Here is a 26,609-nt window from a genome sequence, read left to right as displayed (position 1 = left end):
TAGTTCCTTTCTAATTTAAGAGTCCTGCCACGCAGTAATAAGAGGCAGAATATGCTTTCATTTCATTTTAATTATGTTAGTGCCGCTACATCTGACAGCGGCTAATGTATAAGAAAAGCAGAATATTTTGGTATAAAAATCAACAATTAATTAAACAGAAGGAAATTCCTTAGAACTGTGGTTGTAGGAAGCCTGCAGATTTTAGGGACAATTGAAAGGTTGATTATCGTAAATGCAATATACAAAGATGTTACACATTACTGACCAATATCACTTGTCTTAATCAGATATTCAGGTATATTACATTGCAGTATGGGGGATATATTCTATTCCTTGCCTCTAACAATCCAAAACCATTTCCAGATTCTTATCACATAAGCAGTGATACATTCATATTCCCTGGGCTGCACTCAAGAGGAACAAATGGGATGCTCAGGGGCCCTGTGGCAGAGGGGCCACAAAAGATCCAAAAGTGTGATTCATGGATGGCAAAGCTGTGAGGCTAATGGTGTAATGGGCAAGTTTGGGTGGATCGTGGGCAGGTTTATCGGTATAATAGTTTGTGTCTGGGTGTGTGACCCTGCATGCATTTGTTTTTTTCAAGTTTACCCCATTCTACTTGTTGACAAATCATTGGGACCCCTGGGTGGGAAAACACAGCTTCCTTTGTCGTATGGGGTTCCATGATTCCTGATGGCAATCCTGCATACTCCATCTCATGCAGATATATTTTACTATATTATATATAGTCAAACAGTTCACACACCATGCTAGAATCAGCTTTCTGTTCAACCCACTAGTGAAAATGAAAAAGGTGTAACTGTAACACTAAAAGGGCTGTGAATATACTGGGGTAGATTTGTAACAAGGAATAGAACTGCTGAGTTCTTTTTGCAAATTCTGTGGAGAGGAGTCTGTTTTATATATACCCAAATAAATCAGTAAGGCTGTCACTCTAGAGGTATGGCCATCAAGAGATTCTTTTTGACTGTTAGCTTGCCCAAGGCTCTATAGATTACATTGTATGGTATCATGATTTGAGTGCAATCTTAAACTGGCCATAGACGCAAAGATATGATCATATGAATCGAGGATTCGTAAGATTTTCGGACCATGTGTGGAGAGTCCCGACATTTTTCGTCCGGCAGAGATCGGTCGTTTGGTCGATCGGACAGGTTAAAAGATTTCTGTCGGCTGCTGATAATATCTCTGTATGTATTGCCGATCATACGACTTTCAGTGGGAGACTGTCACTAGCTTTTGTCGGACATAACTTTCGTACAATTGCTGGCAGGGGCAGAACATCGGCTCATCTGTTCTTTTACTACTTTATTTGATCAGAATGGTTAGTGGCAGGTCCGGAGATGGGGAAGTCTGATTGTACATTGATTCATACGATCGGATCTTTGCGTCTGTGGCCAGCTTTAGCTGCAAATATCTGGTATATAAAGTGACTAGTCTTCATAACTAGCAGTTAGGCAGGTAATTTTTTTTTTAAAAGGTTGAACTTGATGGACGTGTTTCTTTTTTCAACCCAATTTACTATGTAACTTAAACTTGTATGTGAAATTCCTTTGATTGGAAATCTTTTCAACGTGGAAGGAATCATTGTGATTCACTAAATTCTGAACAAAATAATTTTCACTAGGCACCAGCCCAGTAAGTTGTAAGATATTTCATTTAGGCAACTGATATTGACTCTTGTACTCTTTATATTATATTATTATTTATGCTATTACTTTCTGTGAAAAAAACTGTGATTGATTGCTTTTGGATCCAGTCTTATTTAAGATATGCCCATTTTATAGATTTTTAGGTTTTTCTTTGCTGAGGAATAGATCATAGAAAACAGGTGAATATTGGCATGCAGTTCTTAATTTTAAACAGTATATGGTATTGGAATCAGCCATTAAACTTTACTTCCTTCCACAGACCTTGCTTTTATGCAGACACTTCCTGGCAAGTGCAATGCCTCAATGTAAATCATATCTACCACATATACATCAACAATAAGAGGGCTACCAAAATGCCAATACATTGAAATACATCTGTGATATAATTTGCAAAACATTATGCCAGCTAAACAGCAAACATGAACTAGTTTTTCTTGGCAAAATATCTATTTACATTTTTGACTCTGCAGTTACATCTCACTGTTAACCCACAATTCCAGGAGCATGGTATGGGATGCTTGGGTTATTTTTTTCAATAAACAGTCCATGTGGTCACAAAACTTTGGACACCACATCAGTCAACTTTGCCCTGCATTTTGGTTTGTTGCAATTTGGCTCAGTCTTCAGAGAGTAAGATGAGACGATCAGACAGTCACATTTTTGCCTCCAGCATTTCAAGAAAGAGTTTGTGCATGGGGATTCTCCCCTCCAGTCGGATCTGGCAAAAGGTGCGTACAGCCTCATTGGCCGTCTGACGCAGCAGAGGTAAAGTCATGAGAAGTTTTCCAGAGCGGTGATTGTCCTCTCCATGGTTTTCCCTTTCGTAATCCTGCAGGGCCTCGTGTAGGTGGTCTTGTAAGCTCAAAACAGCCTCCATATTCTCAATGTTAGTTGAGTCTATCAGATAAAAAAAGAAGTGTTTTGTTAGCAACATTAAAGGAGACATATTATGTAAAAAATGCCAGTGCAATAAACTCTTTTAGGTATAGAAGAAATGTGGTTTAAAAAGTTGTGTTTCTGGTTACTTTATTAAAAATTTCTGCAAAATATTAGCCCCGTCCATCTGTTCCACTTCCTGATGCCTCCTTTCCCAGGCTGTGCAGAGGAGCCAGCAGCACTCAGCACAAGGCACTGTAAGATAGGAACCAATCAGCAACTAGGCTGACCTGATGGAGAACTGAAGCCTGTCTTTGCATGACTGACTGCAGGGCTGTGATTTGCTATCCGCCCTCCCCGCTGTGCTTCTGGCAGGGAACATTAGGACATGCCCGCCCTTCACTTGAAACAGGGACCATAGAACATCTATGAGGAGCTCAAATAAAGGGGCTAATTTTGATGACAATATTAATTTACAGCCAAAAGTACAAGCAGCACCATAGTATACATTCTTGCCTACAAAATCAGTTTTTTTTAAAAAAAAATTCCTATATGTTGCCTTTAAACAATATTTCACTCTTTTTGCTGTTTTGCTCTGTTCATCTCCCCATGTTTTTTTTAATCTGTTTTATCATCTGCATTCATGTCATTATCACTTCTTTCCTAGACAGTGCCGTATTTAACAATTAGTCTAACTGAATTGTACCAGGATGGATGAAGACAAATGATAAATGCAGAAAAAAAATGTGTAAATTAGTTTCCTGCGTCTCCTATTTGTCTCTGTCCCTGTGGGTGCAGAATACATGGAAGTGCAACACACCAGGGTAAAAAGCCTTGGTCAATCACTGTGTACAAATCTGCTTGAAAAGATTATTATAGCATCACTAAGATTATTCGTGGAGAGGAATGTTATGCACACACACCTGCCTGCATGCATGAATGTATGTATGTATGTATGTATGCATATTCTGGGGATTTAAAGAAGAGTACGAATGAATCACTAATCAATAGGGTTAATGGATTATTTAATTATAAGGGGATCAATCTTGGAGTTGTATATGCACTAATCACTGCTTCAGTAGGGTACAGTCCATGCTGATCATGCTTATCTTTGAGGTTCTAAAACCAAGCACACTTTTCATCACCATTTCATCAGTAACCTCAAATGATATAACCCAAAAGATGCATTATAGCAACTATTTCTGAAGTGAAGTAGAATTAACCACAAATTCTAATACAAGGCTATTTACATCATCAAACATTTCTTCTAGAGACTCATTTTTATAAAATCTTTCATGGTGTTTTACCATTAGTTTGCACCTGCTGCTTTTTTGGGGTCCCTCTATAAAGGCAACACATGAAGAAGTTGCTTTCCCTGCTGAGTTTTCTCTCTCTTGAACAATTCAATGTAATGTTTAAGTCTGATAAAGAACACAGAGCCAAATAAAGCGCAAATCTAAATTAAGCTAATCCATTTGATGCATAGATTGCTTGAGGCTTCAAAGCATTTGCTTACTCTGCGAGTAGAGAACTCTCTCTGCCCCCCTTCCTGTTTTTGTCCAATCCATCCAGCACACAAAACACCCTGGGACATTATTGATTGGCAGTGCCAGACTCTAAGAGACGACCATCGATAAAGCAGAGCTGCCTATTTGTAAGAGTCACTGACAGCTGTCAATAAAGAACCTCTCATGGCTCCACTCTCACACGATAAAGAAAGTTGAAAGAGCCAAAATGTAATTTTTTGGCCTGATTTACCAAATCTTTTTATTTTGTCACTGGTTGTGCGTTGTGTTTGATTAATTTATTATGGTTTACTTGCCTAGCAGCAAAAACACTATACAAATTAAACAACTGCAATATGCTGCCACTCATCCCTATGAGAATTTGATCAGACAATAAAAATGAGAGCTTATGTTCACTTGTTTTATTTTTAAGCAGCAATCTCCAAACCAATTTCAACTGCTTATTCTATTATTGATATCCAGTGAATTCATATTCAGGACTTGAACGATTAAGGCAGACAGACACCCCTAGGCTGTGTATTGGCAAGGTCAGTCAGAACAGCCAAAAAAAAAAAAGAGAGATAACCATTAACCAAACAACTGGCAAAAATATCATGCAGTGCTTTCAGCTAATATATATTCATTCATGGGACTCTATTGACGATTCTCTAATTTTGTATTATTAACTCATGGAAATGTTCTGTCCAATAGATCAGCTCTTGAAAGCACTGGGACACTGCTTAAGGCATGAAATGTATTCTGACAAAAATACACATTGGCCTCTATTATTTGTAGGGTGGAGATGTTTTCTATGTAAGAGAAACAACAAGATATATTTTACAATCAACATAGTGTATGATACTGAATTGTGGAAGTTACCTGAGTTGGCCAAAGCCATTGCTTTAAGTGTGACAAACTCTTCCTTGTCCAGCCTGGTCTTTTTGTATTTCTTCACTAACTGAAGCAACACGGTGTAAAGGTGGAGCAGCCCGGTGTTCCTGCACTGTTCCCGGCCAAGCAGAAAGTTTTCTGCCACAGCCAATTCCTCACTCAATGTCAAAGATCGGAAGACTATCCCCAACACCAGAATTTCCATCCACGCACTCTGCAGCAGAGCCATCTGGTCTGCAAGTGATAGTATAGAGAAACCTATTGCGAGAAACACAGAACGGTTTTACTATAAAGCAACTGAAAGAGACATAGTAAGAGGAACAATTGGGTCTAGTTATAAGGATTTATATATTGAGCAATGTTAGGAGTTACTTGGAGCATCATATAGGAAAAACTATGGGTAGGAGTAATTGGCTGAGTTGTCTGGTGTGATGCAAGGATACATAGGAAGGGTTTATATCAGTTGTGGACATGATTATACAATGGTATGCACATACATTATATAATTTAGAAACTACTGCAGCAGTAACAACATTATTGAAGTATGGGGGATATGCAGATTAAATTACATGAGTTACAAAGAGGGCATTGAGAGTAATGGAGGTACGTGAAGCACTAGGAGTTGCATAGAGAGGATGCATGAAAAACATTGGAATTGACATGGTTAGCTAATTTATATGGTAGGTTAAATAGCAACTGGAAAAGAAATAAAGTAATAACAATAAAGTAACAGAGAGAAAAAGTAATAATAGTTTTTAAAGAGGAATAATAGGTGAAATAGTAGTTAATGCAAGTGCAATGAGTTATACAATGTCGGAGTCCTTTTTAAGGAACAAATAATTCTGTATGTTATGCTGCAGGCATTTCTCATCTGTAACAAAATTCACCTTCCACGGGCAACAATATAACCTTCTATTCTCTCTGCATGGAATTTGCCCTTTAACTGCTTTTCATCTGCAGAATATCACAGGGGCACCGAATGCCCTCTCACGCACTGTTTTTATTTTTTCAATTACCTCCTCTTTGTGCTGTCATCTAGCCATTACCTAGACTGTTTTTTTCAAACATCTGAATACAATTGTTTCTTTTTATTGAGTGGTTAACTTAATTGGGAAATATTGGAGATTGTTATCACAGCAGGAGGGAAGGGGCAGCCATTCTTGTTAACGGGGTCTACAGTGTCATTCTCAGGACACAAATGCTGAAGAGACCCTGAATACTATTAATTGGGAGATGGTAATCTGTCTCCTTTTCTGAACCACTCAATAGATGCCAACGCTGATAGCACAGAACCTGCCTGGAGGAGAATTACTGGAGAAAACATCCAGCCTTGAACAAAGTATTTTGTTAAACCAGCATTTATGTGGTAAGGTAGAACAGGCCACTGTCTCTTTCCAAAGTATAAGACACCCAAATAAATCAATGTGATCAAATTCAGCACACCAGGGTTTTGCATTCAGTGCCCTCTTCACAGTAGTGCAGGCAGTCTTTTCTTGTAATATAGGATTTCTCCTAAATGCAACTTCTCTCTGTCCTTGTCTCTTTCATATTTCTCTTCCTCAATGCTTATACTGTACCTTTTCTCTACCCATTTCTCCCCAAGCTTCCTCCATTCTATTTCTTCATTTTGTCTTTCCTCTTTACCTCTCCTCTTTCCTGTCTTTCCTTTTAACCTTATAGTAATGTGCACTCACTTCCCATATTAAGTTTCTCCCCTTCTGTTTCTCTTCGTTATATAAATTCTTTCATTATCTTTCTTCTCGCTCAGTCTGCTGTCCACTTCACCTCCTTCTCTCTCCATTTTATCGTTTTCAGTCTATCCCTTATCCTCTCCATTTTTCTAATTTCTTTGTTTCTTTCCCCTCTTTCTCAATGCTTTTTTTTCTAGCTTCTTCTTCATTGATTCAACAATTTTTCTGCTACTCATTTTATCATCCTTTCCAATTTTATATTTTGTGCAGCCTGTAGGTGAATATCCCTGCAGGTAAGGCTTTGCAATGCTACTAGTAACTTCAACGAAGTCCCCATTGCATTAAAAGCAATAATTTCTCTCAATGTAAGTAGTCATCTGTTACTGCCAAATCATTTTGGGAGAAACAGTGTCAGTCTATTTGCATCCTCAAGCACACATTAGTTTATGACTTTTGCATAGGTTGCAGCCTTGGTTGAAGACCAGTATCTGATTTCCTACCCATGACCCCAGTTCTCACACGTATTCAAAACTAGTATGGCAACACTCTATCTCTTTTTGCAAGATCAAATCTGTTCCTTGGATAATTAATCCTATATGTCTTCATGTATACATGGGTGACATGGTGGTTATGGGTACTTAAGTAATACAAACCTGGAACATGTTTGGCCCAGCCAATGGTCATCAGGAGTTTACGGTTGATGAGTTCACATAAAGTGGTTAGTGTGCAGAGGTCATTGTCTAGAACACTGGGGTCTGGAGTAGCAAAAATGTCTCCCGGCTCCACAAGGATTAAGTGTGACACCACCTTGTTCACTGAAAGTGGTAAAAAGGAAATTACTACAGTGACATAAAGAAACTTATAGGGCTAATATGTATGTAATAGACACAAAATTTGCTCCATTTTAGTTATTCCCTGCAAGCAAGCAATACCGGTAGTTAGTCTACAGTATTAAAGTAAACATCTACCTAGTTTCTATGGGTTATTAGACCCCAATATATTTCACAGGCATAAGTATCAGGGATGCAGGTAGTGGGTATTACAGTACATCACCCTTCTAGTTCATAAAAACAGGATGAAGTATGAAGTAGTGCACATAAGGTAACATGGTATCAGAGTATGTGTAGTATGTGCATTCTGTACAAATATGACGTTTTAATTCTTATACGCATCTTGTATACTGTAAAACTTAGTAGGAGTATATTATTTTCATTAGCTACCACCTCCACTACATATACTATCCTTATACTTACTTGTCTTCTTCCCTAAGACTGAGTGATGAGACGTAATATAGGAACAGGGATCTGCTGTATCCACTTCCACAGGGCGTCTGTACTTCTGTCGACCCCCCCGAACACGGTCCAGTCTCACACCTGGGTACAATATATTTTATTAATTTCCTTGCTTGTGTTGGTATCAGCAGCTGAGCTTAAATATGTACCAAGCTCTGCATTTAGAGGCTAGTGGCAAAGTTTTCCATTTGGTCCAAGACACTGACACGTTTCTGAAGCAGGTGGCTAAACTTGTAAGGTGACCAATAATCAGTAGCTGTATTAGTTACACATACTTCTGATACAAAAGAAAACTTTAGGCACAGGAACTTTCACGTTTGCTTATACTGAAAGGATTATTACTCCACAAAAGTATATATTATTTTGAAACGTAATTTTCCTATATTTTTTGAAACCTCTGAACTTAAGATATTCCTCATACAGTACCATATCTATTTGCAACTCTTTTTAATGCTGTGGTAAAGCAAAATATTTTCCAGATATGAAAACGAATCAGTGCTCCTAACAACCACATTATCATGAAAACACACAACACCCCCCCCACACACACACATGGAAAAAATTATTTCCCTACCATTTTAACATCTAATTATTAATTAAGATGTCAATGTCAAACTGGGGCTCCTAGGGATCACCAGTGAACCTGACATCTAGGTCTCACTTTCACAGCATGAAATATCTGCATATTTAATACACTCAGGCAAATAAAATATTTTCATAAGTCACGGTGACCCTACTGAGGGTAGTAAATAATAAAAATATAATAGGGGGCTAAATGACAGTGTATAATATTCACACCTACTCCCTCAATAGAAATCATATAAAAATCATCAGTGTGCTGCTCACCAAGAGATTTACATTAAATAGATAAAATACATATTATTGTGTCCACAAAATGTTTGCATATGTTACCAATACCCTCCAGTGCAGTAGTTCTTAGAAGGTATTCACTTGCCGCTTGTTAAACAACACTTTACAAAATGACAGACTAACAATTTTGTAAGGGACTGGAGTTATAGACAAGCAAATGTGCCCTTATATGCCTCTTAAGATCTGCTGGTTTAATAGCACCAATACAAACCATAAATTCAGAACCATATAACCAAACGTCTAGATTGTTTCAACCTTGTTGGCACTCATTTGCGCAAGATATTGCAATATGTCTTCTCAGGTATAGAACTACACAAAACAAGCATTAGGGGTACGGTAAGGTGCTTTTATTATATGCTTATATATTCTTGTTTCTATAGCACTCACAAACATTGATCAAAAAGTCATGCAGAATTTTGTTCAAAACTTTGTTTTGTTTTTCACTGTGATTTCAGCATATTTATGAAAAATCATGAATGGGATAATGATGATCATGCAAATTTGCAGAAAAATTCGCTTATTACCACTTTCCCTGCAGTTTAAAAAATTGCAACTGGTAACGAAAATCTCCCTAAATGTAGATACACTTTCCATTGACTGCTATGGCTTCTCGACAGGATTTCAGTGGCGTCATTTACATTTAAAAAAACAAAAATATTTATAATTTTTTTTCACAAAATTTGACCATTATTCTTGATGTTAAGAAAAAGTTAAGTGTTAACTTTAATGTTGTGAGCATTTTAAAGCAGTGATTGACTATGTGTTGTCCTTTTGATGCTGTGAGCGTTATATTGAACTAATCAGATACAGGTGATGAATTCACACAAAGTCAATTAACCTAAAATATGCATTTTGTTGTATTATATGTCATATATTATATCATATATCTCATAGTGTTGGCCACTATTGCTGGGAGCTAGTAATAATCATGATAATTAAGTGGTGGTATTTAGAGTGATACAGTACTACCACATACCTTCTTTCATCATGCCTACATTCAGGCATTTTCGGAAGCGGCAGGCTTGACAAGACTTCCTTCTTCTCTTTGTGATTTCACAATCATTTACTACTGGGCAACTGTACTCGATATTACCTGAAAAAGCAGAACACGAAGGCATGAAAACCAGGTATATACAAGTAAGCTCAGTAGTACTGCACTGATATAGCTCGGGTTATATACAGCAATGAAGAGAAGTATATTGATAGCAGTGGTGATAGTCATAGACTGCTGTTATATGAAGTTGGTTAGAGGTTATATGAGCAGTAGAAGGAATTATATAGAGCAATTGAGAAGTTAAAGTGTTATATGAACAACAGGTAACATTACAGGTACAGATGTATAACTAGAATGGGTCCCATAGCAAAATCAGGTTCTCCTGGAAAATTTACTTTATTGCAAATTTATTGAAAATCTTTTACAACCTCAGCTGGTCCCCACATTCCTGGTCCTCCAGCAGTCCCAGACTCTGTGCCCCCCTATAATTATGACCCTTGGTAGGAGTAATTATAGAGAGAGGTTATAAAGCAATTTGAGGTGGGTTAGAGAAAAAGTCAAGAAAAAAAAGAGAACTAGGAGGTATTTTTTATTAGTATTTTAGATGTATTTTACACAATAAAATAGGGTGATATAGAGCCTATAGAGAGTGTAGGCAGTGTTATATGAAGCAACATGGGACATTATAGGGCTGGGTTTTATTTGGAGTTATTGTGGCTTATTTGAATTACTAAAGAGATATTGAAAGCAATAAAATAATCTGTAGCATGCTTGATCATTAGAGAAGTTGGAGGGTATGTTTTGGAATGTAACACTTTCAATGCAACAGCTATGGAGGAAAGCAGTGTCCTGTCTAAATGACAAGATATACAGTCCTGTGGAGGGGAAAGAGTGGGATGCTACAGGAGGTTGGTGAAAATGATGGTTCTGTCTCCTCTCTAGTTCCATCCCTTTCCTTCTCATTCCTTTGGGGTATCTGCTGCTTGTTTAATTACAAGTGAGGGGGATGAGAAGGCAGAGCCTAGCGTATAAGGCAGAGCCTCCCCTGGGGGTTTCTGTGTTAGGATGTGTTGGGCTGCACTGCCACTCAAAACTCACACACACTAATGACTATTGACTGTTTTCTTCTGCCTGATGGATTCCTCCCCGGGCCCCTGAATGGTTGAGAGCAGTACAGAGGCAATCAGATCCAGTGGAAACTTGGCATGGTTTCTCCAATTAGGACTCTGATGCCCAGTTTATAGTTTATGCATGCAGTAGCCATATAGTGGTTATTTCAATTTCTAGTGGAGCCACTTATAGAGCAATAATAAAAATTTATTTTATAACCCCATACCTTTTAGAGAACACATTGACTTCCTTATTAATTGCTTTAATTGATTCTGTCTTAATTTAAACTCTGTGCATTGCAGATAATTCTTTTCATTGAAAATATTATTCTTGAACAAAGAAATGTATTATTTTTTTGTTTTAATAATGGTTTATGGTGTGTAAGCAGCCATCTTAGTTTATTATGTTTGGGTGCTATTCTCATATCAACCACTAAGTGAAACATGGGAGATTTTTTTTTATCAGTGCCAACGATTAGAAAAATTTTAATTTATACAATGCTGAAACTTTTTCCAACTTTCAGGTAACATTCTTTTTGGAAGGGTAAGGGGGATCTCCACCTGTCACCTCTGCTTGTGCATCATCCACAGCCCAGTTCATATTAGCAGAATATGTTACAGGGCCATTTTAACCACTGTTGGTTTTTCCTCAAACTCTTGGAAAACAAAGGAAACAAAACAATGCATATATTTTCCCACAGCAACATTAGCGCATTTTTACTGTGGGTGGAAAATCTCCATGTGTAACTCTGTGTGGCCTAAGTCAGCTTAAAGACATATAAACATGAGATAAATCCAATACGACCACCAATATGGATTTATGCAGCTTAGTTACCATCAAGTACAAGGTATTGTTTTATGAAAGTAGGTTAATTGGTAGGTCTCAAGACAAGACCTCTGCTCACCAGTGATCCTAAGAACAGAAGGTGAAAAAGAATCAATTGCTCATTGAGGCACAGTTTGCAAGTATGATTTCTGTCACAAGTTGGCATGTTTTTTTTTACCCACAATGCAGTGTTTCTTATAATTCAAGTATCATTGCAGATGTGAGGTGGTGATGTGCCCAAGGCAATAGGATTACACATTAAAACTTGTCCAGTTGTACATGTGTAAAGACTAGTTGGGCTCTCCTGCTTTTAGGAAGAGTCTGATTTGTGCCAGTAGCCGTTTTCCTTGGTTCGTGTCTAACTTGTACATTACAGCATGTGTATCAGACACACTGTTTAGATAACAAATTTCTGGCACTTAGTGTAAAATTAAAATTTGCATGTGATTCCTTACGCAAAAAAATTGTTGCTTGTTTGGCGCAGGATGCTGTGCAAACCCTTCAAGGATGGTGGTATTTCCATGGTTTCCTTGAGTCAAAGGTTCAGTGTGGATGATTGGCAAGAAGAGTTGGGATGGAAGTACACAACTATGTGGAAGTATGTGTCATGTTTAGATGCAAGTACTGTTAAAGAATTGCATATATTTGCACAACTGCAGCAAACTTTGCACAACTGCTCTCTTCAGATGTAAATGAGCCCCAAGTTATTCTATAATGACGATATTATATTAGGTATTATTCTCTATGTTCAGTTTGATGAGAGGCTACTTATTTTAGTGCATATATGGAATCTGTGTGATGCAGGCTATAAACATAGCCTTATAGAGTGTACGTCTGAGCTAGCCCTTATATTCAAGAAGATAAGCCTTTATTCCTCTAGCTGTTGTTGAGGTTTGCAGGGATATATAGTTTGAGAAGATCTGGAGAGCCATAAATTAAAGACTCTTGATTTAGTCTCACTAGTGACTCTGAACAGTATCATCATATTCCCCTGGTAGTGAAGTCCCTGCCTACACACCTATAACTAAATTGTTCCTGTAATCCTCGGATGAGGGAAGCTGTTATCCCCCTGCCAAACACGATGATCCCATTAGTGATCAATAAACAGAATAACTCAGGGCGTAAGCCTGATTGGGAACATCAAAGATGCATTTCCCTTACACTGGCCACATTTTCCCTTCACACACAGATCAATAGGATTATTCAACCAATTTAAAGCTTCAATCTCAACCAAAACATTCAAATCCCTATTTTTTTATATTGGTACTAACAGACAGGTGCTCACTGCTTAGTGGACAAAGAGAATGAACAGTTGGTGAACGAGAAATGTAATTGGACACTGCCCTGCACAGTGATATGTGGTATTGCTAGGATAGAATTCTGTAGGGTACAAATCAACTAAAAAGGGCACTCGAATCATTATATTTGACATTATTCATTGGAGTAGAAACCTCCAGAAATTATCATTGTAGCAGTGTATATATTTGGTACTGGATTTAATGCTTACCTTCTACTGCTACTGTACTTTAAGCCATTTAATAAACCTCATGGAAGTTTTTCCTCTAGTCTTCTTCCAAAAAAAGAGTAAAATCACTAGTGCTTTTTATTTTATGAATATAAAGGGACTAATTCACATAGTGGAGTATTTTAACCTTTCTAGATATTTTGGCTGATAAGGTCTCATTATGGTCTGCAACTGTTGTCTATGTATGTTACCTACCTACTTTGTTAAACTGTGAAAATATAGGTATTTTTTTCCTCATACTGTATTTATTTAGTTAACAAGCAATCAATAAAGATTTAATTATGTTGCTCTAACCTCTGGTCTCCTCCATCGTAGAGCTGTCACACTACATTGTCTTAGTGCAGAAAGTAAGGGCAGGAGGTTGAACAGGGTGGTTCTGGGTTCATGGGAGACATATATCTATAGACAGGCTGCCATGTTACTCAATGGTCTATTAATATTCATGATTTTAGATATTAATTCACTCTCACAGATTTTGAAGCTAAGCTAGAAAAAAGGGGCTTAAACAGGACTGTTGAGTGAGGACTGCATCAATGAGCCAATATGGTTCTCACCTAAAAAGTATTCATTAAGAGAAAACCTGTAGGAAGCAAATTTGAAATATTGATGATGATAATTGTAGGCCTCATCCATACCTTGTATGGTGCGTTTGAAGAAGGCCTTACATGCCTCACAAGATGCTACCCCATAGTGATATCCAGAAGCAGTGTCCCCACAGACCAGGCAGAGACGCTTTGGAACAGACCGTAGTGTACATTGCATTGTTGGGTCTTCTCCAAGGGATGGTGGGCTGTCTGCAAGCATCTTATCCCCAGAGTCAGAAAACCCCAGAAGGGCAGTAGGAGAGTCAATGCCTTGAGACTGACCCCCAACAGATACACCATAACTGCTGCTGGTGTCAGACAGTCCTCCTGGGCTGAAATAACCTCCTGTGTCCATCTGAAAGGTGGGGCTGTAGGGTTCAGCTTTCACCTGAAGGCCCAGGCTCTGGGATACTCCACACAGGTACCTATAATTTAATGAAAGTTATTTGCATATGGAATGCGTGTTGCTCATTAGAAACGTAGACAAGCCATTGACAAGACACTACACAGGGATACTTATTTGCTTTAAAGTATTTGCGAATCAATAATATTTTATAAAATTCAGTCAGGGGATCAATGCTTGCACTGGACAGAGAAAGGTTTGTCACTTATCTAGTAGTCCATAGCTAGTAACCCATATCAAGATTCAGAAGGCAGCATTTGCTGGTCAGCTGTTTAAAAACAAGGTTTACTAGATATGGGCAATCTTACAGGACAAGACAAGACCAAACATGACCATTACCAGTTTGCTGTTCCCCTTTTGCCCATTTGAAATGCTAGGGGTTTTTTTTGCATTAAGATCTTACTTTATTGAAAAGTGAAATAAGAATACTTGCGGGCGCTTCCTCAATCGCGCCCGGCTTATCTTAAGCGATGATGACACACATAGGGGTATATTTATCAAAGAGTGAAGTAAGAGATCACCACAGTCCTCTAGAATGAAATTCCTCCACTCTTCATTCTTTTCTATGGGATTTTTAAAAGCGTATTTGAAAGTGAAAGTTCATCTTTTGATAAATACACCTTTCAAAAATGAATGGAAAGTGGCGGAATTTCACTCTAGACGACTGTGGCAATCTCTAAATTCACTCTTTGATAAATATACCCAATATTCTTCAGCTAATGCACAAACTTTACGCACAGCTGATAGAGAAGTGAAGGGATTGTGACTTCTTTTTGATGTGCATGCACAATTCTTGGATCGGGTTTTAGTGAGCAGGCTCCAATCTTGGTCTAAGTGGAGAGTGTGGAATTGTGGGAAAGTTACATCTTTCGACTTGTCGATTAAGAGAATGGCTGTGCTTCTCTTGCCCAGTGACAAATCTCCTCTTCTTTGAGGGCGAATAATATCCCCAAACTGCCTCCTGCTGGCTAGAATGTAAATCACCCGCGGGATGGCACTCTGAGCGATTTTTTTCCGAAGTTGCCCGAAGTTTCCTCGTGAGGCAACTTTGGGCGACTTCGAAAAACAAAGTGAACGATTGCCATCCCGTCTGCGATTTACAGTCTAACCGGCGAGAGGCAGTTCGGGGGAGATAAGTTGCCCTGAAAAAGAGGAGATTTGTCGCTGGGAGACGAATCTCTCCTAATCTGAGCGTGTGTCTGCGCCCTAAGACATTACCTAATTCTCAGGTTTTCTTGTGTGACCAATATGTTAATCCGCCAGTTATTTTATACCTGTTTCAATTATGCGAATATGAAATGGCATAGCGATCTTAAACTATTTCAATGCCAGAACATCAAGAGGCCTAAAATAAAATAGCAGACTTTTAATTGAAGGCTTAAAACAGCAGCATCTGGCTTATCAAAATGTCTTAGGGGTAATGTAATTTCTGGTCTTCATTTTATTTCCTGATAAAGATTGCTACTCTAACACGTTCTATGCCAGAAATGAAATGCCCTTCACCAACTACCCTGAAGCATTCACCACAAATTAGAGCATTACATATGGTCATAGCACTCCCACTGGCATTGCAGGAAATATTTGCAAACTAGAAAACTACCATTCAGCATCTACTCAGTCTGGTACTTGCCAGTGCACTCTCTAACAAGTATGTGATCTCCAGTGGGAAATTGTCAGAGTCACAGAAAAAGAAAATATCCAGCAACTGTCTGTATGGATGAGGAGGGAGAGAGATAAACAGAGATAGAAGAGAGGACAGACAGTAAGAAACCCTATTATGGAAGCTTGACATGAAAGGATTGTCTGTCTTTCCCTTTCCTCCATTGACGTCCTGATCAATACAGTTCAATGGCCTTTGAAAGAGATGCTTAACATAGATTCCATCCATTTGGATGTCAGCACCCTCCTGATATTGTTTATCCAATCACTGAAGCTGTTACCAACTTGGTTTGTTTGGTTTGAATTCAACGTCTGTAAATTAAAATACAGATAAAATGTATAGGATATGATCCCTGATAAGCCCATTATGTCTAATTTAATTATAAACGAACACAGTAAAAACAAACCAGACAGAAAATAATGAAGAATGTATGTAATATTTGCCTATTCCCTTTCATGTGAAGAATGTATTGGAATTCATTATTATATATTATTAGCTATTTAGCAGAGATTTTTAGCATATACAAAGTGCTGCTTTCCTATCACTTAATGCCATTGCCTCCCATTGTTAGAATCAAGCACAGGACTTGTGTCCGTATCCTTAGTACTCTGCTCCCAGTTGCCATTGGTTTGGTTATGTTTGGTGTTGTAGCTATTAGGGCCAATTGCAGAACCATACCTTTCTGCTTTCCTGATTTCTACCTACAGCATGACATTGCACTGGCTTTTCGCAATTCAAATTTCACTAGGGATGTATTGAATGTACAGTTTTAGGTTATGATGAATACTGAATCCACCACAAAAGATTCATTCAAACTAAAATTCAAACAAAAACACGAAAAATTTTAAAAATTGCTGCATGTGAAAATATTGCCAAATTTACATGTCCAATGAACAAAAGTCACCTCATATTAAGAGATCGATTTTGTTCAGTTAGATACTTGGATTTAGATGGATCCAATAGCCGCAAAAATAAAAACATAAATAAAAAAATACATAAAATGTTGCATCCGAGCATTTACCTAGGGCGACTAGGGTTTCATGAATGTAATATTTTCAGAACTAATATTTAAATAAATATAACTTTACATGACTATACAATTCCTAGACATAGGCTTTTCTGTGTGGTAATGCAGCTGCTTCCCCGTTTTTAGGAGTTCTAGCGCACATGGCCATTACCGCTCCATCATTTGACTAGGGATGAAAATAAAAACGAGTGGCAAACTCTGATCAAGTGTTTTGCTATGATTAACAGGTTACATGGATTGTATAGACCTCTGACTGTGTAAGTGTGTAAGCATTTATATCAGTATGTGTTAAGAAAGTGGGAGAATGTGGCATATTGAGGATACAGATTGGAGTGAATGATTATTTGATACTCTGGGGACAATCATTTTATTATTATATATCTTTAATGTCACTGTAGGGCAAGTCTTAGATGTATTTTTACATCAAACAATGGCTGTGAGACTAAAGGCATGTATAGACAGGCAGTGTTCCCTGAGCTTAAGTGAAGGTACATTCAGGCGAGTTATAGAGCATGGACATTGTTGGTTAAAGTTAATGATGAGCCCAATGTAGCCGTAGTAGGATCCCAGGTACCTTCTTCAGATGAAAACTAAAATATATCTGTATATGCCAGACACCAATATTCAGGTTTTATCTTCAAGGTGTTAATCCCCTGCAGTGGCTGGTACAAGCATACTGGGTGTGCGCTACGGCATGACCACCCAAATGCACTTGGAAAATATGGGTCTGTGTGTCAAATAGTACAAAGTATCTGCAGTTAATAAAGTGCACAAACTACAAATAAATTCTACTTAAACTGCATAGGAACTATTTTTTACAAGCATTTGATTGAAAACTGAATACATTTCATTTTGGTCAATTGTTGAGTCTTGGGTTTAATTCAAGCCAGGGTACAATCTGCCCAGAATTTGTATGTTCTCCCTGCGTCTGTTTCCTCTGGTTTCCTCAGCAGTTTCTGAGCATACAAAAACATACAAGAAGACTACCTGTCTCCTCAGAAAACTGGCCTGTGTGTGAATATGATTGGGACGTTAGAGTGTAAGCTCCACTGGAGCAGGGACTGATGTGAATGATGTCCAATTTATGTAAAGCCCTGTGGTATCTGTCAGAATTTAATAAGGATAATAATTATTATGATAATTATAAAATAATAATAATTAATCATTTCTTTTCAGAATACCATGCAAACATTTTGGGTTTATAACAGTACAGAGACATTTTCACTTGATCCCCAGCCAACCCCTTCAGAGCACTAGAATTCTCTGTCTCTTGCGCTTTTAACTACATTTGATGAAGTTACCCAGTTACCTCCAAAATACTTCTGATACGTCCAAATCTTAATTATCTAAACATCAGGAGTAATCAACGAGATTTAGGATTATCGGATAATAATACAATTTGTGGAAAATTGCAGATTTCATATTCCTCAAACTCTGACAGATGGTGTCTGTGAAACCACTATAGCTCCAGATCTGGCTACGGATAGAGGGAACAAACTGGCATTTCCTACACATGTCTGATTGGGTTCAGCTTGTTACAGAGGCAATCCAGTAATTAACAAATCAGTGAAAATATCTACAATTCTCATTTACAAAGCCAACAGTGTGACTGACCTAATGGCATCAAAAGCAATGTTTAAACACAAAAGCTTGAACTCTGTGTAAAAAGTTGACTCTTATGAATAAACAATACTAGAACTAATATTTATACAAATCATTTATACAGAAGGCAGTTTATCAGTTGTGGCAGTGCAGATGCTACTAATTATTTAGTTATTTTAGTGTTAAATTGACTGTAAAAAAAACATACATTGATACTCCTGTTTATGAAATAATAAACTTTTTCATCACTCAGATGACATTTTCCACCAGAACAGAATGTAGGCAACTAATGCCAAGCAAACTTAATTCTGTCTCAGAATACAGTGCTTGAAATGGACAAAGTTGTCTGATTTTAAATGGGAAATTATAAAGCCTGTATGGTTACGTTCAGCCACTATAAGTTTCTGTAAATAAGTTACTATATAAGCTACTTACGTTGTTGGACAGTCCTTGTCCTGCTGGTTCATAGGAATATCTAGCCAAGAAAGTTCTAGGTAGTCCATAGATGGGGCAGGTGCTCTAACCCTGACTGACTTGTGAGACTCCAGACAGGGAAATGCTCTGCTCATCCAATGTCCAACACACTGTGCCTGGTGTCACTGCACCGCTCTTCCTCCATCCTTCCCTCCACCCCTCCCTCATGGATTTGCATAGGATGTGCTGGGGGATAGAGGGGACACAGCAGGCTGCTAGCTATTTGCAGGCATAGCTCTGTGGGAAAGCAGAACCCAAATCTGCAGTTATCTTCACACAGGGTATTGATGTTTTAGTGTAGTGTAGTTAGACAGTAGTTTAACCACAGTTTTGTTCTCTACCTAAATTTACCTCACAAGCTACCTAACAACTAATAGGAGTTGCATGGGTTTCTTATATACTTCAGAAATGGATAAATTCCAAGTTACACAAATAAACTGCTAGCAGCAAATGGCAGGAGAGCTTCCTCACAACCTGAATTCAGCATGCCAACAGCAGTGCAATTGTTACATGGGACAATAAAGGTGGTCCTTAGGTGGGTAAAAGGGAAATTTACAAAGTACCTACCCTCATCTGCAATAACTTCCCTCCAGAAAGGGCAGATTGTGGTCCCTTATTTATTGAGCTAGAAGAGCTCTTCAGCATAGCCTTATTGTACTTTTATCCTTTTTATTGCACTTTTATCCTTTTTACTTAAAATATTCTAAATGAATGTTTTATATACAAGATGCCAGCTTTAGTAGAGAAGATGTTATTTTAGTGTTTTTACACAGAGCTGGGTGGTGGGAATCTGTTTGCTCATTTACCAACACAGGGACAGTTTTAAGGGCAGAGACACACACAAAGATTCAGGGAAATTTCGTCGCCCGGCGACAAATCGCCTCTTCTTCGGGTGGCTAATCTCCCAGAAAAGTCTTCCCGCTCGCTAGAATCTAAACATCAGACAGGATGGCACTTGGAGCGCTTCATTTTCCCGAAGTCGCCTCAAGAGGAAACTTCGGAAAACAAAGAACTCCGAGTGCCATCCCGTTGGCGATTTAGATTCTAGCCCCTAGATTCTGGGAGATAAGCCACCTGAAGAAGAGGCGATTTGTCGCCGGGCGACTAAATCTTCCTGAATCTATGCGTGTGCCTCTGCCCTAAAGGACCAGTAACCTCAAAAAATTAATTGTTTTAATGTAATAAATATATAATGCAGTGCTGCCCTGCACTGGTAAAACTGGTGTGTTTGCTTCAGAAACACTACTATTGTTTATATAAATAAGTAGATCTGTTTGACTCCTTTTTTTAAAAAAAAAATCTACTCATTAAAGGAGTTACAGAATTTAGTGCCCATTTAAGAACATGTCAGAATGGACCCACTCCCTTCAGCACGATTGTCCTGTCCCTCTTTTTAACTACAAAGGGGTTGTGAAATTCCTTTAACATCATTAGAGATACCAGTAGAGAAAAGCTTTAGCGATAGACCTTAATTCTAAAAAATACTCCTGCAGAAAAACAGATAGATTGATCAAATAAAATGTCTTTTTAACTGTACTTTATTTAAAAAGAAAAAAAAAGGATCTGCTTTTCTCTTCACCAGTCACATTTAAGAGCATTGTGCTTTGGGGGTCTGGGAAGTGCTAAATGATTCTATATTATACTGTGTATGTCCCCTTTGCTCATGTTATTCTTTGGATACTATACAGGCCTAATATAAAGACTGCCATATGAACTACAGTACCCAGCTGCCTCTACAGTCCATTCACCCTCTGATGCTAAAAGGTTTATATTATCACAGCTAAAAATTAAGAATATGTTTGAAACTGGACTTCAAAATACTCTGATATTGCATTTGTGCTCCTACAAATCATGAACATCAATTGTCAAACCCCTTTAACACAAGTGGAAGCCAATCACTGTTTCTAAGGGGGCTGGGAGTTGTAGTGCTGCAACAATTGGTTAACTAAGGTATCTAACTTATGTAGAACACAGAAGGGGTCCTTTACTAAAATCTCAAATGCTGCTCTTTCTAAAGGCACTTGGATTCAGAATATGGCTTCACTGCACTAAGTGTAGTGTTTGGCACTGGAAGACCTGTTCTTACCAGCTGCTGGTGCTCCCTGACTTGTACATCTGAAGTAAATAGAGGAGCACAGCACTACTTGTAAAATCTGTAAGACTGACTTCACATTATTATGGTTAAGTGGAAAGTGCTGTGAAGTAAACCTGTGCTTCCCACACTGATATAGAGACATGTATGTTGCTCCTGCATTTGGTACAATTCATATAAGCCCCATAGGTTGCTGGTGACCCTGTTACCCATTCACTGTAGTGCATTTGAGCATTTAGGACATACGTCCATGCATGCGTTAATTAGTTCAATACTTCCCTACTCACAGGGGTGGAGAGCAACCCTAAATGCAGAAATAAATAGATCAAGACTTATTTTTATGCACTGAGCATTGGTCTCTTCCCTGTGGGTACAGACCCACAGCAATGAGTTAGCCAAATTAACACATGCAGTGCTGTGAGGTGGAATGTATTGAAAAGCAGCTCATAGCAACAACACAAGGAAATGCTCTTGGGTAATTGCCCCAAAGGGCTTTTTTGTCTTGTTTAATTCCCTGTCTGGCCTCCTATTAAATCCACTTGGGAAATATATAATAAAAATTATTGGTTTTTTTTCTATTAAAAAAAAATCTAATTTAATAAAATAATAAATATGAACTCAGCTGTAATGGAAGGTAAAATAGAACTCATAGACCTGTCACCATCATGAGCTGTATCTTGCTGGTTGCCCACCAGGGCACGCCTTGGCTCGAAATGAAGACCTTTCACCATAAAACTTACTGTAATAAGAAATGGATGTTCATAATGTTATCTGTGGTGGTAGAGTTAGGTTTGCTACCTTTCCTGGAATAAAAATACCAGCATCCTATATTTTTTTGTTTCTAGCCTATTAATAATGTTGGCCTCAAGCATAATTTCTACTGACCAGGCCGATACTGGTCATATGGCAACCCTGGCAGAGGTATATAGTTGGTACAGTGGGGTATAGTTGGGATATGATTTCATGGTTGTATGGGTTTTGTAAAGAAGGGATGCTGCACAAATATTTTTCACAAGGGCCCAAGAATCTTCAACTAGCCCTATAAAAAACACATAATATGGTATATTACATACTCCAGTTCCAACAAATAAAAGGTCCAGAAGCCTAGTCGGAATAAATGCCTTTGTAAAAGAAAACCCTATCTATTGGAACTCTATTCTTTAAGTATGCTAAACAATAAAACATTAAATAAACTAAATAGTATTGTTTTGCCCCAATAAGGATTAGTTTGGATCAAGTACAAGGTACTGTTTTATTATTACAAAGTAAAAGGAAATCATTTTAAAAAGTTTAAATTATTTGATTAAAATGAAGTCTATGGGAGATGGCCTTCCTGGATACAGGGAACTCAGGACTTATGTAACCACTTATAACCACTGCCCCAGTTTCATTTCATTAGACTACACAAATATTTTTTTTCACTCCTGAATGTAACTCAACCAATTGAGGTCCATTAAAAGCTAATCATTTGTAGAAGGCATACAGTTCTTCTGTAAACATTTTTCAAACCTGTCTTTCAATAGAAGAAGAATTGTAAAAAAAAAATCATGGAAAACTAGACATTGGATATAATAAGATTAAAACTGGCGAATGTTTTAGCTGAAAAAGCCTCCAGAAAAAAATGTAAGGTGCAGATAGAAGGATAACTTGAGGTGGATTGTGTGAAAAAAAGGTTCCCCTTATTTGCTAGAAAGCACTTCTGGATATATATTAGATAAAAGCGTATCATGCAGATGCAGCTAACAATACATTACATTGAAACTATGGTTCCATCTTGAGGTCAACTAGCAAACTGCAGCCGATACTCCATTTTACACCCTTGCCTGTAAATTGGGCAAATCATTAAAGGAGGAGGACATAATGGTAGGGGTGGATAACTTAGCTTTAGCAAGTAATTGCAATCAAGATATTGTCCTGTATCAATAGGAGTAGGGAGGATGGGGTAGTATTAAAAGGAGTAGGGAGGAAGGGGTAATTCTATGTCTTTACAAAACACTGGTAAAGCCCCATCCTGAACATGTGCTGCTTTGGTCTCCAGTGCTCTATAGCAGTCATTCCAAAATCACAGGGTTGCATCTCTTAGGGGGCCCAGTTTGTAGGCCATTTAGGGTGAGACTGGTAGGAATGGCTCGTTGCTTAGCAAGATTCTTAGCAAGCCCAGCATAACAGTTTGCTATGGCAACAAATGTTGACCAAAATATTTCTGTAACTATCGGTGAATGGTTGAAACACCAGAGTCTTGATATTAATCTCTAGGGAGGTCAATTAAAGGGCAAGTAACACCAGAAAATAAAAAGGTGTAATATGCATATAATGTTATACTTGCACTGGTAAAAAAAATGGTGTATTTGCACTACTATAGTTTATATATATTTCTGTGCACAATTCCCAAACCAAAATAGTAGATTTGGTGCATTCCTAGTATTTACACAGGTTAAATAGAAGTCAAATGCCTTTTGAAAAAGGCAAACTTTTGTAATGTATAATAGGATCATTTATTACAATCAATTGCTTTATTTGTAGGTGCTGGATAAACAAATTAGAGATGCATCGAATCGAGGATTCAGCCACATCCAAGTGCCTGATCGAACTGAATCCACACAAATAAGGAAGTCAAAATTTTTTTTAACCTTGTGATTGCTTCTATTTCTCCCTCTTTCCCCTAGTTACATATGCAAATTAGGGTTCTGTTCAGGATTCGGCACTGCTCTATAGGGCCATAATGGATACAGAGAATCGTTGCACTTCTTTGGACTTTCTCTATGAGAGTTGTAGAATTCTCTCCCCGGTTGTGATGTAACTATGAATTCTGAACATTATCAAGAACTGTACATAGCTTTAACATATACATATCTGTAGATATTGTCATGTTACATATTCTAGATACTGAGCCTCCATTGTCATGTTCACTGATCACTTGACAGCAAAGAAAACCCCAAAGTCTCTAACTGTAGCAGTTATATTGGCTGGTAAAATCTAGCATGTATGTGTGCCTTTGGTTATTTGTTACATGTATTGGGTCTGTAGGACCCAGAGTGGGATTCAAAACAGGCCCTGGTCCTCAGAGTCCTAGCTCCACGCCTCCACCATTGAGTCTTCAAATGCATGTTTTGAAAGGGAGAGTGCAGTGAAGCGGAGCTAAAGCTGCACAAGATGGCAGTGTTTCAATATAGTATTATACAATGGCACAGACTATTATAAATAAAACCTTTTTATGAAAAAGCTATTTTTCTATCAATGTATTTGGTATTGCTTATATTATGGAATATGTCCTTATAGACCTCTGCATTGTCGGGGGGTAGTTTCCCTTTTTAATGCATTGCAAGAAATGTGCAAAGTCAGAAAAATCGTGCTACAGAGCAAAGAAAAGTAGTGAATAGATTAAAAAAGCATAGTGGAATATGCTGGAGTTCAGTAGGAGTAGAGGCAGCTGCCCAAGGCTTTGGCACAGAGGGTTAAACCTGAAAATGCAAAGATAAATCACCACGAACTTCAATAAATTATTAACATGTTTTTCCTCAAATTATGATACAAGTTTTTACTAGTGGGAATGGAATGCTTTACTGCATGTGGCATCATCAATGATGTAAATAGTGTGTGATTCAATAAACACAAGCCAATGTTGGCACCACATACTAAGAGAACCCTTGAAGTAATAGCTCCTCGAGGTATTTATTCATTTCAGTGCTACTTTGTTTCCAAGTACACTGTTCCTTGCTCGCAATGAATCAGAGTAGGCTGAACCAGCACAAGGCATGCACTTGTAAATAAGCATATTTAGCCTATTACCAGCAACGTTTCAAGTTCATTCTTTTTTTTTTTGTGTCTCTATATATTCTAAAATGCAAAGTATCTGGTTCCCAACAACTAACAAACTGCTTCAAGCAAGAACCCTCTAAAGATTAGGGACACTTGTTGATGCAGAATGCGTAACTACTAACAAAACTGCAAGATAAGCACAAAAGCAGAGTTCTAACCTCACATTTTTCTTGCATTCTTTTCCATTGTATATGAATAGAAATGAGTAATTAAGTAAAATAACTAAGCCAATTTTTATACTTTTAAAATAAAACATGCATTAAAATTGATTCAGTCTACTGTTATCTAGTTACTAGCAATACTTTTGTAGGATAGGTTTAAGAATCAAACAGATAATACTGGTTAGGACTACAGCAGAAACATCAGGCCCGGAGAATCAAGCCTTTTGCAGCATGGTGTAATTAAGTCATAGTATAAAGAATACAATATCCACAGCAAGCACTCACTTCTCCACTCAGGACATATTCCTGGTCTTCTGTAAATCATTGCTCTTGCCAAGAAAATATTCATGCTATAAATGTTAAAATATGGATGAGTAGATATGATATGCACTTACATGTTCACAGTGTTGTGGCCAAGCCCGCAGATGCAGAGTGTTTGCTCATGTTACTCCTCCACACAAACACCCACAGCACTTTCCAGGTTGACAAGATGGGCAGCAGGACAGAGATAATCCAATTAGGCATTAACAGCAGTTATAATTCAGGTGCTCTGCACTCTGTGTATATGCACAATGTAACATCCCCTTCTATTTAAATGTATCAATTCATCATCAATGTATTATAAAGCAGGGCTCAAATCTCTGTGATATTTTTATTTTAAAACACAAAAACACAGATTTCAGTCCCCATTTTTATATTTTTCAAGCTGTCTTTTATAGCAATAAAACTGCTTTAAAGGAGAAGGAAAGACAATCACACCTTCCGATAATTATGATTTCTAACCTCAGACTGGGCTGGTGCTCCTCTTCGCTAATAATCACACTGGCCTACAGTGCTGCACTGCCAACATGTTTCCTAACCCCAGGATCCTTGCTGTTTCCCTGGGAGGTGCGCATGCACCGTAGACCAGGGATCCCTTCTGGCTTTTAGTATCTATGTTCCAATTTAACTCTACTACACATGTGCAAGGCCCAGGGCAGCCACAAGGGATCCCTGCGACTGGAGACGAGAGGACAGCCCATGATCTTGGTTAGCAGTTAGGACAAGGGCACACAGAGCTCCGCTGCTCTCAGCATTCGTTTTTTCTCTCAGCTCTGTTCCGCACCTTAAGAAGGCATTTTAGAGCTGACCTCTGCTCTATGTACCTGCATTCAGGCAAAAGCCGAGGATAAACAGAGATGTGAAAGAGAGTGGATCCACTGCTCTCCATCTGCAAAAAAAATGCAGGCTGAGAGCAGCAGAGCCAACACTCCATGTGCCATTGCCCTTAGAATCACTGGGGTGGGGGGGTGCCAGCAATTAAGTACAAACCAACGATGCACAAGGTTTGGATGCGATTAGCTCTAAATTATTCAGGTTATTATAGCAGGTGACAGTTCTACATCTTGTATAGTATAGTCCATTGTACTCAGATTATATGACTGCAGCATTCACCTTTTTGTTCTTGAGCAACTCAAATATTACTTTGCCTTGTGTTGGCCATTATTATCCTGCTGATATAACTTTTTTTATTTAAAACATGACACATTCTCTTC

General features: G+C 38.1%; 1 protein-coding gene across 2 annotated transcripts; it reads right to left on the bottom strand.

Moving 5' to 3' along the window:
- Positions 1–1,355: 1,355 nt before the first annotated feature.
- On the bottom strand, positions 1,356–26,285 carry esrrgr.L (estrogen-related receptor gamma-related L homeolog). 2 transcript variants are annotated; one of them, XM_018230229.2, is made up of 7 exons: positions 25,470–26,285; positions 13,888–14,261; positions 9,775–9,891; positions 7,890–8,009; positions 7,290–7,451; positions 4,934–5,203; positions 1,356–2,570 (listed from the first exon to the last, which is right to left on the bottom strand). In XM_018230229.2, coding segments are annotated over exons 1-7 (1,290 nt in total). In that variant the 5' UTR covers positions 25,472–26,285; the 3' UTR covers positions 1,356–2,325. The 2 variants fall into 2 exon arrangements, with proteins under 2 accessions (XP_018085718.1, XP_018085717.1); XM_018230228.2 differs by lacking the exon at positions 25,470–26,285 and adding an exon at positions 18,964–19,793.
- Between the last annotated feature and the right edge of the window lie 324 nt (positions 26,286–26,609).

Source organism: Xenopus laevis, chromosome 8L, assembly GCF_017654675.1.
Source record: "Xenopus laevis strain J_2021 chromosome 8L, Xenopus_laevis_v10.1, whole genome shotgun sequence".
NCBI classification, from domain to species: domain Eukaryota; kingdom Metazoa; phylum Chordata; class Amphibia; order Anura; family Pipidae; genus Xenopus; species Xenopus laevis.
Note: the sequence above shows the minus strand (reverse complement) of the source record. Positions and strands in the feature narration are given on the sequence as shown.